At 32.2% G+C, this 14608-nt stretch overlaps 1 protein-coding gene and 1 pseudogene across 4 annotated transcripts; one reads left to right on the top strand and one right to left on the bottom strand.

Annotated features, from left to right (window-relative positions):
* Positions 1-5812: 5812 nt before the first annotated feature.
* Positions 5813-8557, top strand: LOC107944965 (disease resistance protein SUMM2-like; annotated as a pseudogene).
* Positions 8558-9556: 999 nt separating this feature from the next.
* On the bottom strand, positions 9557-12675 carry LOC107933674 (beta-adaptin-like protein C). Of its 4 annotated transcripts, XR_001693688.2 has the most exons (5): positions 11490-12675; positions 11334-11380; positions 11024-11226; positions 10486-10562; positions 9557-10072 (listed from the first exon to the last, which is right to left on the bottom strand). XR_001693688.2 is itself a non-coding variant. In XM_016865948.2 (3 exons), the coding sequence occupies exons 2-3, from the start codon at positions 10548-10550 to the stop codon at positions 9850-9852; spliced, it is 288 nt and encodes a 95-aa protein (XP_016721437.1). In that variant the 5' UTR covers positions 10551-10562; positions 11024-11463; the 3' UTR covers positions 9557-9849. The 4 variants fall into 4 exon arrangements, 1 of the variants encoding a protein (XP_016721437.1); XR_001693687.2 differs by having other exon boundaries at positions 11024-11380; XR_005928978.1 differs by lacking the exon at positions 11334-11380.
* Between the last annotated feature and the right edge of the window lie 1933 nt (positions 12676-14608).

The following is a 14608-nucleotide window of genomic DNA, read 5'->3' as shown; positions in this document are numbered from 1 at the left end:
CGTAAAATAGAAAAAAAATGAGAAAAAAAATAGAGGAATAACAGTTTTTGAAAGAAAAAATAAGAGAGTATCAAAAGACCTTAGCCCCTTTTGATCCCTTCTTCAACTGTCTCCTTTTTATTATTTGTATGTCCGAATCGATTTCTTGAAACAAATTCCCCTTAAAAATACAATCGGTTCCCCCCTTTTGAAAATACAAATCCCCCCCTTTACATTGAAAATGAATGGCTCTTTATAGCCGATTATGCAAAGTCCCATTGCTTTTTGTTACTGTTTGCTGTGTTTCTGCTTCTGTTGCTGCTTCTGCTCTCTGTTTTTGTTTTGCAGGTGATGGGATGATGGGACGGAGGCAGTGCAAGTGGAGGCAAGCGTCGATGGTGGGTTTGGGCTTCTGTTTTGGGCCCAAAATTGGGCTTGTACAATTGTTATTTAAGTATACATTTTTTTTAAAATTTATTTTTAATTTGTTGAGAAACATTTATTTTAATGTTTTTAGTATTTTTCATATATTATTTTTTAAAAAAATTATATAAAAAATTTAATACTGGCCAGACTGAGCTGAGCCCAAGTTTTAACATTTTTATCTGGGTTAGGCTCGGAGAAAATTTCAGACCCATTTTTAGGGCCAGGCCGAGCTCGGACCTAGCAAACGGATCTAAAGTTTTAGTTGGACCTAGCCCGAACCCAACCCCGCTCATGATCACCTCTAGAAATCACCAAAATGCTATCATTTTAGAAAAAAAATAATTAGTTTTAATAATTTAACTTTAATCTGAATTATACATTTTGTAGAATTTAAAATTAAGTCATCAACTCAACAAATTTAAAGTATTTTTCATCAATTCAACTCGACTAGATTGAATATTCATATCACATAAATTTATGGAAGCTCCAAAAACCAATATGTTTCACTTGATACATAATAATTTTAGCTTCACATGCTGTATTTGGTTATTGGTTTGTATTTTTTTTTCCTTTTACAATAATAAAAGGTTCGATTTTTAAGTTTATTCATATTTGTAAAAAGGTAATCCAAGTTTATTTTAAGCTTAAAAACTATATCTCAAGCCTGTCTGCTCATATTTGTAAATGGTTAATCTAAATCCAATTTAAGCCTAAAATTTTACCTCGAATCTGCTTATATTTGTAAATGGTTAATCCAAACCCATTTTAAGCCTTCCAGTATTATTTTTTTAATTTTTAAAAAATATTGGTATTATGTTTAATCATTTTATCATTTATTTGTAATTTCATCATATTTTTTTAAATAAAGATATAATACATTGCTCACAATTTTATTGAAAACTAATCTAAAAACGTTAACTTACTACAATAAATTTTTTTTTAATTTTGAACCACATAGTTAGCATGAGAAAGGATTGTATGAAATATAGATATTATCCATTTCCAATAGTTTAATGCCACACCAGTAGTCTCATTCTAAATTTCAAGATTTTCATTTAGATTTGATTTTTTTCATGATAAAAATACCAATGTGATATTAAACTACTAGAAAAGAGATACAGATGACGTGACGTGACTATTTCATACAATATTTTCCTAGATAGCATTTCAAATGTATCAGCTACAAGGCCTTCTCCGAGTAGGGTTTTCATTATTCCACAATTAAACAAGGGCTTACTTAGTATAAAGCACGTGATTGAAGGGAAGAATTGAGCCACAGCCAAGAATGTACAAGCCCAAATGGCCCAAACCCAATTGACCCATTAGTCAAACTAGGGTTTCAGAAAAGCTGAAACCCTAGCTAATCTTCTGCCACCAGCCGCACCTGCCCTCTGACACCTCTGACGCCGCCTCAGCACCGCCCTATCGTCCTCCAAGTTGCACCGTCACCTGCAAGCATTAATAAGAAAAGACAGAAAACAAGAACAATAGCAATGTAAACGACTATATAAGCTGAACAAAAACAATGTAAAAGGGGACATATTTTGAATAAAAAAAATAGATTCAAACAAAAAAACATAGCAAGTTAATCAAAAATAGATTCATCGTGCAAAGGTCTTGATTTTTTTAGTTTACTTTTCTCTTTATTTTCTTCCTTCGAATATATATATACATATTTCCTTTATTTTTCTTTTTAAAAAATAGCATATATATAGATATATATAAAAATATAAAAAGAATTAAGAAAAAAAAACACGGCGGCCGACGTGGCGACGACTGGCCGGATCTCAGGCTTGCAGAGAGAAAAGAGGGGAGGGCTTTTAGCTTTTTTTTTGGAAGGATAAAATGAATTGTTTGTTAAAAAATTTGAGTTTTATAACAATGCCCATACGACGTCGTTTTGGGCTTGATATTCAAGTGCCAAAAACGGCGTCGTTTCGCCCTAGCCCGACCCAATCAGATCGGCTCCAGTTGAAGATTCGCGTGTTTTTTAATGGAAGGGCTAATTGTGCATTTAGCCCTTCCGCTTTTTTATTGTTTTGAAATTAAATTTTTCATTATTTTTAATTTTACCCTGTAATTTATATTGACCTTCAATTTGGTCCTTCCTAGTGCTGTGCGTTTTGGGAGGGTGGGATATTGCCCATTTTGGTCCTCCCTTGTTATCCGCGCGCCCAAATTGGTCCTTTTTTTGTATTTTTATTCCGAATTTACCCCGAACTCTTTTAAGTTCAATTTAGTCCTTTTAGTTATTTTTGCTATTTTACCATTATTATTATTATTATTATTATTATTATTATTATTATTATTATTATTATTATGTTTACCATATATTACTTAAATTTCATATGTGTTTTACATAATACTTATTTGCATTATTATTACTATTATTATCATTATTATTATTATTACTATTACATTACTATTATTATTTTCACTATTTTCATTATTATTATTACTATTACTATTTTTATTTACTACTATTATTATTATTATCTATTATCAATATTATTATTATTATTATTATTACCATTAGTATTATTTTTATTACTATTATTTTTATTATTGTTATATTATCGCTACTATCACTTTCCATCTATTATTATTATTTTGTTTAAAGTATTGTTATTATTATTATTTTAGCTATCGTTATTATTATGATATTTTATTATCACGTTTATTGTTAGTATTAGTATTAATTATAATTATTATCACTACCATTATATTTACTACTATTATTGGTATTATTATTTTCTTTAAGTACCATCACTATTATTATATTATTTGTCTTATTAATGTACTATTATTATTCCCTGCTTAACTATTATTATTATTATTATTATTATTAACCTTTTATTTTTACTTTACATTGCTTGTTGGTTTTATTTCTCTATTTCTGTTCTCATTATTCTTATTATGCGTTCATCTTTATTCTGTTATGTTTGTCAATATCGAAATTTTTATTTGTTTGTTCATTCTTCATTATTTTATTCTATTATGAATCTATGTTATATTATCTTTTACCCGATAAAAATAATCCTTTCATAAAAGCAACATTCAATATTGGGAAATTCAAGAAAATCGTGTCCTAACTTATTAGGTTTCGATTTTTCTCGTTTAACCTAAATAACAGCACATTCTTTTAAAATTGCAAAACGAGTTTTGAATAAAATGCTTATTCTCGGAGATACGAGGTGTTGTGTCCTAACTTACTGGAAATGACATCTTGTTACCTCGAGATAAGATTTTTACAAAAAAAAAAGCAATATTCGGTATTTAGAAATTCGAGGAAACGTGCCTTAACTTATTGGGTTTTGATTTTCTCGTTTACCCTAAATAACCGAATATTCTTCTAAAAAAGGGGTTAAAATACATGAATTTTAAATGAAAGGCAAGCTCATTCTCAAAAGTTTGAGATGTGGTGTCCTAACTTACTGGATGCGACATTTCATTACTTCGAGACGAGAAGGTCTTTAACATTCGAGTTTTTTTTTTACAAAAAAAGGGATCGTATTTTAAAGTCTTTCAAGTTTCCTATTTTTGACATTAAGACACTAATTAATCAACTAGGTACCAATTTTGGGCGTTACGAGAGTGGTAATCCTTCCTCGTACGTAACCGACTCCCGAACCCATCTTTCTAAATTTCGTGGACCAAAAGTCGTTGTTTTAACAAATCAAGAATTTTATTAAAACAACTATTTTACAAGGTGAACCAATCACACCTAAATAAAAAGGATTGGTGGTGACTCCTTTTTTTCTTTTTCGTTTCCAAAATCAAGTCGACCCCGTTTTTCCAAAAAATGGTTTCGACAAAGAGCTTATTGTAGTGCTTGTTAGTTTTATCTCATATTAAAAAATGATACAAACATAAAGCGAATGATGCCTTGAGTTTTTGAATATTTAAGTTTAAATTTTATCATGCGCAATTATAATGTGAGTCTTCATCTCACCATATGTATATATTATGTATGAATTTTGTCTAAATTTTTATGTTTAGCTTATTTTTCGTCTGATGTAATTTGTAATAATTTAAATGGATATGTATCTTAAATTTAACTAAAAAAATTGGAAGGTAGGGTAATGGGAAAACTAAAAGTAAAAGGGGAATAAGACCCCATATTTTATTTAATCTCCGAATGAGAATAGAGAGGCCCCATCACCCACCCACCCACCCACCCACCACCTACCATCGATCACTGTGTGATCTCTAATATAAAACTTCAATTATAGTTGTTTTGCTTTTGCTTTTGCTTTTGCTTTTTTGTGTGGAAATGGGAAAAAGCAAAAAGATTCCGACCCAAAATTTACTTAATCTCCACAATTTCGCGATGAGAAGGAATCTTATAAAATTATGATTTTACGTTATTTTTATTCTTTTTTAATTGAAGAGTAATAAGTCAAATTTTTCTTTTGAAAAAAATTTAAATTTAACTAAAAATGCTAAAAATCGAGAGAAAAAATCTAATTTGATATTCTTCTATTAGAAATGGATAGGAATAGCGTGGAATCACAATTTTATGCAATCCCTTCTCTTTTGCGATGTATATGTTAACTTAGATTAATTGATTTCATGAACACTTACATATAATAGGTCGATGAGGAGGACAAATGTATTGATCAATAATAATAGGTCGAATTCTTCAAATTTTATATGTATTGCATATCCATGTCATCCCTATACATATAATATAATAATTACTTAAATATAACATTTAGTTTTATTAGTTTCAAAATTTTCTAATTTACTTCTAATAAAAGAATACGAATTAAATTGAATAAACGTGTAAAGGTTGAAGGATAAATTTATTATTATACCTTATATATAAGCACCACAACAAATATTTAATGGTGAAATTTTAACTGAGAGAAGATTTTGCTCATTCATCTAATAATTTGTCTATTTTTTCAATAAATAAGCTAAAATGTAATTTAGGGTATAGTAAAAGTGATTTTATGGTACTTTTATCCTCCATTTTGTCGGTCAAGATCCTCTTGGTATTCTATTGGTCAAACAAATGCTATTAGTTGTTATAATTTCACAAAATTTAAAATTTAATTTCTGTATTTAAAAAGTTAAAAATTAAGTTCTTTTACTTTTTTATTTGAAAATTTCAATCTAATTATTAAAAATTTTAATATTTTCTATCAAAATTTATTAACTTAGCATGTTTAGTAGGTGACCTTCGCATTATATGATAAATTTTGCCAGAAATTACTAAAAATGATAATGATTGGACTAGTATTTTTAAATTAAAAAGTAAGAGGATTGAATTTTTAACTTTTGAAATATAAGGACCTGACATCAAATTTTATAGAAGTACAAGGACTAACAGTACATTTTAACCTATTCTTTTAGAAATAATAGTTGTTAAGATTTAAAAAAAACTAAAAAGCCAGCTGTGATCCTAAAAAGTTAAACCACAGTTAGGACAATCATAGAGAGAAAAGATAGTAGCGGAGGAAGAAGCAAAGCTAGAGATTATCACAGCATACCTAAGCTATAATTTCCTGATTTCCAAACACAAGACTCAGATAATCACAGCGAGTCTGATCGATTCAAATTCCAGCCATCTTTCACCAGGAAACTACCAGAATTCAGCTACTGCATCTGCTCCAAATAAACAAAAGAGTTGAGACCAGTGCTTATTCGGTGGATCTTCTTCCACTCACTACCTGTCTTCGCTCCATCTTTGGCTAAAAAAGTTAGCTACTTTGATTTCCTTCTCTGGGTATGCACTCTGTGAATCTGCTTGCTTTTATCTTTACTATCCATAATCAAAGCTCTAATGGTTGAAACCCCATCTTCTTTATCTTTATTTCATATGCATCCTCTTCATAACTGTGCCACAGTCGCCTTCCACCTCAATCTGTTCAAACCCCATCTTCTTTAACTTAATTTTTCTTTAACACAATTCACTTTACCTAACTTTATTTTTAACACAATTCACTTTGCGTCCACATCTCATTTGTTTCCTTTATTTTATCTTTCATTTACCAGAATCATGGGCAATTGCTGCTCCGTGCAATGTAGTTTCGAGAATTTCCTTCTTCGTGGCTGGGATTTCATTGTTGGTCATGCTAATTATGTCTGCAAACTTAAACAAACTCTTTCAACTTTATCTGATGCTCTTCAAGAACTCAGGGCGCAAAGAAATGACGTGCAACGGGAGGTTGATTTGGCTGAACAACGACTATTGAAGTCATTTGAGCGAGTTCAGGTATGGCTTTCAACAGCGGAAACTATAATAACAGAGGCGGAAAAATTGGTTTCAAATGGTCCCCAACAAATGAATAACTTGTGTCTCGGTGGCTGCATTTCCAAGAATTGCTTGTCTAGCTACAAGTTTGGTAAACAAGTGGCCGAAATGCTTCAAAAAATAAGTGATCATAAGAGTAAAGGAGCTTTTGAGAAAGTAGCGGGAAATCAGTCTGCAGCTTCAGTGGTAGTAAGACCTGTAGAGCAGCCAGTTGCTCTAGAATCCGCAATCCAAAAGGCATGGAGTTGCATCGAGGACGAAGATGTGGGGATCATTGGCCTCTACGGCTTGGGGGGCGTTGGCAAGACAACACTCTTGACCAAACTCAACAACAAGTTCAGCACCACACCGAATGATTTTGAAGTTGTTATCTGGGCGTTGGTGTCTAAAGATTCCGAATTTCCGATGTCGGAAAGATTCAAGATAGGATTGGTGGAAATCTTGGGTTTTCAGATGACTCATGGAAGAATAAAAGTGTTGACCAGAAAACTACAGATATCTGTGGGGTGTTGGGCAACAAGAAATTTGTTGTATTATTGGATGATTTATGGGAGAGGGTGGAGTTGAACCAAGTTGGGATACCAAAACCAAGCCAAGAAAATGGTTCCAAACTTATTTTTACTACAAGGTCTTTGGAGGTATGTGGTGAAATGGAAGCTCAAAAGAAAATCAAAGTGGAGGGCCTGGAAACGGAAAAGGCTTGGGAATTGTTCCGAGACAAGGTTGGAGATGAAACTCTCAACAGTCATCCAGATATTCCAAATCTAGCTAAACAAGTAGCTGAAAGGTGCGGTGGACTGCCTCTTGCACTAATTACAATCGGTCGTGCCATGGCTTGCAAGAAAACACTTGGGGAATGGAAGTATGCAATTGAGATGTTGAAGCGATGTGCATTGCCAAAATTAGAAAATGAGGTATTTCTGCTTTTAAAATTCAGTTATGATAATTTGCCTAATGCCACAATGAAATGCTGCCTCCTATATTGTTTTCTATATCCTGAAGATTATTGTATTCCCAAAAAGAGATTAGTGGAATATTGGTTTTGTGAAGGGCTGTTGAATGAATTTGATAGAATTAGTGAAGCTCAAATGCAAGGAGACAACATTATCGGCTCTCTTCTGAATGTTTGTTTATTGGAAAATGGTGGTGTAAGAGATGGAGAAGATTGTGTGAAGATGCATGATGTGATCCGTGACATGGCTTTCTGGATTACACGTGAGTTCGAAGCAACAGAGGATAGTTTTTTTGTAAAAGCAGGGGCTCAATTATTTGAAGAACCAGATGTTAAGGCATGGGAAAGTGTAAAAAGAATGTCAGTGATGGAAAATAGTATTAAAGTTCTCAAAGGAACACCCAAATGCCCTAACCTTCGAACCTTGTTCCTTGGCCAAAATGATTTGCGAATGATCAGCGATGGTTTCTTCCAATTGATACCTCATCTAACTGTATTGGATTTGTCAGGAAACTTTGGATTACAAGCGCTGCCTGAGGGAATTTCACAATTGGTTTCGTTAGAATGTCTTGATCTATCTAATACTGCTATAGGAGATTTGCCAATAGAGTTGAAAGCGTTGACAAAACTAAAAATGTTGGACTTGAGTTATATGGGCAATCTCAGAAAAATCCCACAACATTTGATATCTAGTTTTTCCAAGTTGCAAATATTCATAATGTGGAGGGTAAGGGATACAGATAATCATGATGAAGACAATGTTTTGAAAGGAGGTCATGAAAAGCTTATAGAGGAGTTGAAAGGTTTGCAACGTTTGAATATATTAAGGCTTAGTTTGGATGGGCGGTGTGTTTAGCTCCGGTGAGATTAAAAACAGCGGTGGCGGTGAGAGTAGTTACTGTAGCGGTGAGATTAGATACTGTAGCAGTGAGATTAGAAACAGCGGTGGAGTGTGTGTTTGGATTCAAACGCAGCTGTAGCGGTGAGGTGAAAATAGAAAATGACTTTTAAGGACATTTGATTAAAAATGATATATAATAGAAGTTTTAAAAATTATTTAACAATTACAAAATTAATAAATGATTAAAAATTATTACAATTATATTTATTTTTAATAATAAATAATTAAAAATGAATTAAAACTAAAGAAAAATTCAAAAATTTATTTTATTTAATATTTCAAAATTAATCATATATTTAATTGTAGGGACTCAATACATTATTGAAAAACTATTGTAATTATTGAACCTTTAGAAAAATAAAACATTATTGAAAGATAAAATAATAAAGCAACACTAGAATAAGGGTCTTAATGCATGTTATTTCAAATGTTTGTTATTAGTAACTCAACATTGCTAGCATCAAATAACTTTAAAACTAAAATCAACCGTTGGCTAGTAACTGAAATAGCCTATGGCCACCATGTAGAACGTGCAATGTCGAGCCTTGAGCTGGTCATCAATGCTAAAAGGAAGAATTAAAAATCACATCTGTTGGGGTTTTGACAGCAGAGGAAGAAAACAGAAGCAAGTAACCCGGATGATGTAAAGATTAACTTCATTACTTGAATAAGCAATATGCCATATACATAAGTAGTCCGGATTACATGTGTTGGTTTTTTTAGCAGAAAACTAAGGAGAAAAAGAAAAACGAATGCAAAGAAGTTTGAACAATAAGAAAACTGAATTTGATTTCCAAAATTCAGATCTTTTTCATTGACTTGAGAAGCATTTATGTTACAATGAAATATGACAGTTAACTAATGTATAGCTGCTCCCACTAATACATGACTAAAGCCTAAATAGAATTACAAACAAAATGTAGCTGACATACCAGCTATAACATCAAACATAAATCCAACCCTATCGAAATGTATTATAACAAGAGATAGATGTCTAAGGTGCCATGCTACTAAAGACATCTAAAATTGGACGCCCAAGTAAAGAAGCAAAAATCTATGAATGTTTATTTAGGTACAAAAAAATTCCTGAAAAATGCAGGCACAAAAGATGAAAAGATATTATCTTTGCATATTGCATGCCAAACTAGTCTAAAACCTTCTGTCCAAAAATACCAAACCTTTTAAGGAAGCAGTTTTCAACTGATCTTAACAATGGAAATCGAGTCGTAGCAAAGTAAGGTCATAATAAATGGTGGATAACACGAAAGCAAAAATAACCATGAAGAAATAAATCTATCAAGTGAACCTCTTCAATTGCCGAGGTATGTTCCTCTAGGCGCAAATCATGTACTTTTGGAAGAGCACAGCTGCACATTTTCTAACATAAACAGATGGATCTCTAGCACACTTGCCCATAGCCACCAGAACAAGAGGTGCAATAACATGAAGACGAATTCCAGCCATGGTGCGAAGTGCCCATGCTCTCACCAAGGGATTAGGGTCCCCCAAATCCTTCTGGAAACAATTAATTGACAACAATGCTTCGTTGGGACGCCTACAAAATTAAACACAGAAACATTAACAATAAGTTCAATCTACCTGCTTAAATACAAGAAATACAATCCATGTCACTCATCACCTCTCCTTTGAACCACTATTATTTTAAACTAGTGAGTTTCTACCATCTCAAGCACTGCTTTTATTAAGAAAAAGAACAGTTATTCAAAATGAATTGTAATTAATTAAACTTGAAAAGTGCTTAAAAACCATGATCTAATAATTACTCTTATCTAATAACTAGTTAAACTTGATACCGTTTCTATCCGGTGCAATTAGAGATAGATTTCAAGCAAGCATGTTCTTTGTTCATACTAATAATTCCCTCATTTACTAATATTGCTTCTTAACATATGGAAGCAACCATAGGAAAATAAAAAGAATATTGTAAGAGAAGTTTGCGAAACATACTTTTCAGCATAATGCAGTAGATACAAATAAACAAGTTTCTTTACTTCCAAAGATTGAGATGCCATGTTTTAAACAACCTGTAATTCAAGCAACCAGAGAGATGAAAAACATATATACACCTCAATTAACAAACAAATATAAGATTTAAAAGTATCCATTACCAAACCCTGATTTCATATCATGAATGCAATTATGAACAACTATCTGTATTTTATCCACAGTCTTAGACCCGATTCAACCATTTCTTCACTAATCAGAGTACAACTATCAATAAAGATCCAATGAATTATAACTACAACACTCGATAGCTTAATTTTCTTTCTCAATTATCCTGTGATAAGTTCACTACACCTATTAAACAATGATATTTAAACTTTTAGACACTTAAATTTATTTACACTTTCCAGAAACCTTATCAGCAGTCAAAACGGTGCTTTGAATGAAATTACAAAATCCAGATCACTTCAATATTAAATTTTAAGTAAATTTTTCAGAGTTCATTCAATAAAAAGAAATCAAAAATGAAAAACGAAATTACCTGAGGGAAGTAATTAGAGACGTCGAAGCTTTGAGCGATGAGAGCGAGGAGTCGCTTGAGAGCCTCACACTTCTCCGAATCGAATTTACTATCTAAAAGCGGAGCTATGCTGACATCATTTGGATCGTTGTAGGGGTGAGCATCGGTTCAATCCAGAACACCATCGTCGACGCCTTGCTCAACATCTCCGCCATCGCTCCGAACTGTGGAAACATTTCCGATTAGTTTTTCCTATTTCTTCTTTACACAAATTAAGAATTCATAAAAATTGAATTTGAAAAATTAATTTCAAGGGGGAAATTGAGAAGACTTTGTGATCTCTTGATGTACTAATGGAAGCATTCATGGTAGATTTGCCTGAGAAAGAGAGAAAGAGAGGAAACAAAACAGAATATGCTGAGAAGAGAAGATGAAGAACGGAAGAAGAAAAAGGAATGAAGAACGGAAGAAGGAGAAGGAGCCTTACCTGGATGAAGGAGGAACCGGAAGAAGTCTTTGACCAAACTGATTTGCAACCCAAGGGGAAGGGGAAAGGGAAGGGGAAGGGGAAGGGGAAAGGGGAGAAGAAGGTAACAGACATCAGAAAAGCCTGAAGAATGCAATTGAAGAACATATGGGTAAAAGAGGAAAACAAAAAGCAACTGAAGTTGCTAAATTTTTACTGGAACAAAAGGCTCCAGTCTGGAATTGAGACTCCAGTGAGATGAAATGCATTTTCAACGCACTGAAGAAAGCTTTCCAAACACCCTTGCGTTTGCTAACATTTCAGTTACAATTTTTTTTAGCCTTAAAAAACCAACGTACTGAGATGCAGTTGCATCCAAAGGAAGCCTAAGTATAGAGATAAAAAGCGTGCTTTGTCTAGAAAGATTTCTGAGCTGTAACTTGTTTCGTTGTTGGACCCGAGCACTGCTACTTAAAGATTTTAGAGAATCAGAAGTGTTTAATGTTTTATGCTTAGAAAATTTGGAGCGTATAGAGACACTAGAATTCTTGGATTGTTTTAGTATGGAGGAGATAAAAATGGAAAAGCTGCATACATGGGTTTCTTCAAGTACTAATTATACTTCACGCTTTCACACATTAAGCAAAGTTGAAATTAGGGGATGTTCCAAATTGAAAGACGAGACTTGGGTGATTCTTGCTCCAAATCTAAGGAGTCTTCTTGTATGGCATTGTATAGAAATGGAAGAAATATTGAGTGAGGAAAAACTTGATGAAGTTGCAGGTGTGATTGGAATTCCATACCCTAAACTATTTTTAAAGCTTGAGTCACTTTATTTAATTGGTCTACCGAAATTGAAAAGCATATATCGGGATGCCCTACCCTTTCCATGTCTGACACTTATTCAAATATATAAGTGCAAAGAATTGAAGAAGCTTCCTCTCAACTCAGATAGTGCGAAAGGGAATCTGCTCAGCATTAAGGGGGACAAATTTTGGCAGGAAGAAGTAGAATGGGAAGATGAAGCCACTCGACATGCTTTTCTCCCTTCTTTTGTGTGACGTTTGAATTTTGAAAAAATAAAATATATATGTGTATATATATTAGTTGCAGTTTATTAAGTGTGAATTGTTAATCCAAATTAATTTAGACATGCATGTATATATTTTTCATATTTTAAATTATATCATTTTCAATTTATTAATATTTGATAATTTTGTATTTTTTTAATTAAAATTTTAAATATAGACAATTTGATTATTAAATATTTAATTTTATATGATATAAACTACATAATATATAAAAATAAAACAAAATTATAATTATCCATTAAACCCTATTCCGCCTGTATTTTAAATAGATTATTTTTTATTTCTGTTTAAATTAATTTTTTTGAGTTTTTTTTTTTACTTTTGAATAAACGCTTTCATATTTGAATGTAGTTGTAAGTTTAAACTACTTTAGTATATTGTATATATAAAATATTAATACTAAATTTGTTTAATAGTTATTTGAAATAAATAAATGAAATAGTTGTAGGAGTTGGACCATCCCTCTACTCATGTTTTTTTTATAAAAATATATATTATAAATATAGCAAACTAATTTATTTTTTATTTTATTGGGTATAGGAACTAGGCTTGTGAATGCTCGTTCAAAAAAATAAAAGAGTTAAGGTAGAAATATAAGTCTAAAAAATGGGTTTGAGCAAAAATTAAGGTCTGTTTTCTAAATAAATTAGACCTCAGCTAAGTTTTTTTTGCTCGACTCAAATACCCTTAACAAAGTATCAGTGCCATTGCTTGAGTATCGATACCCTTTCTCATGTATCGATACTAAAAGTTTTAATACGGGCCGACTTAATCTAAGTCCAAATTTAGCATCTATAATTTGGGTCGGATTTGTCAATTGAACCTAAAATTTTTATTGGGAGCCAATCTAACTCATGAATAACTCTAACACAAACAAGTGAATTTTAATATAAAAGATAAATTAATTTAAAACACACTAAAAGTTAAAAATGGAGAACAATAATGACAAGGGAAGGCACTAAGAACGAAGATGATTAATTGTGTAATACCCCTACCCGTATTCATTACCGGAATAGGGTACGAGGCATTACCGGAGTTTACGAATTAATTTTTTTTTTAAATTCAACATATTTTCATGATAGATTCATGCATTTATATAAGACAACGTCATCACATATCTATAACCAGGTTTGTTAACCATACTAATGGCTAACTTTACATTCATTTCACGTTAACATTTACTTTGTTAGCTTATACATTGCATTGATTTCCAAAATAAAGTTTCTTTATATACCGAAATCCTGAGGTTGACAGTGTGATGTGTCTCCGACCAAATCCGACCTCCGAGCTCTTAACACTACAAAACAGGGAAAAAGGAAACGGGGTAAGCACTTTGTGCTTAGTAAGCTCATGTAACAAGAATTATACTTACCTAATATTTTCAATACAATATAATAAACATTTATATATCCATTCAATGCATTATTACCCTAACATGCACAAACTCAACATTCAAGTTAGTACAATAATTTCCATGTATCAATAATATATAAATATACCATGATTGATGTGCTCATCAATACCATGATTTTCATTCCCTTATTATTTTTCATATTTATCTCGTTGAATTTATCGGAATTTCGATGGATTTTCAGAGGTACACTTTTAGTGTACAATTCCGGGTCCGTCAATTCATATTCATGTGCGCACATTTCCATTTCAGAGAGCACACTCCCGCGAACCTCAACCTTGCAGCGGGATTACCAGTCCAGGCTAAATCCCCTGCAATATAAACTCATAGAGTATTGTCGGGATTACCAGTCCAGGCTAAATCCCCTGCAACGACAATTACTCTAATGAGCTTGCATCTGAATTACCAGTCCAGGCTAAATTCAGACCCTAATTCGGATTACCTGTCCGGGCTAAATCCATTTTACACATATTCTTCGGGAGGGCTATATCAGGATAGGATCACCCGTCCGGGCTAGATCCTTTTTACCGTCAACTCCTTTTCAGAGATCCATCGAATTTTCCTTTCATTCAACCGGGATTTCTTCCCATTTTATCAAATATATCAATGTTTCATTAATTTTCATACAATGAACACTC

This window comes from Gossypium hirsutum, chromosome A06 (genome assembly GCF_007990345.1).
Source record: "Gossypium hirsutum isolate 1008001.06 chromosome A06, Gossypium_hirsutum_v2.1, whole genome shotgun sequence".
Classification (NCBI taxonomy): domain Eukaryota; kingdom Viridiplantae; phylum Streptophyta; class Magnoliopsida; order Malvales; family Malvaceae; genus Gossypium; species Gossypium hirsutum.
This window is presented reverse-complemented; position numbering and strand designations above follow the sequence as displayed.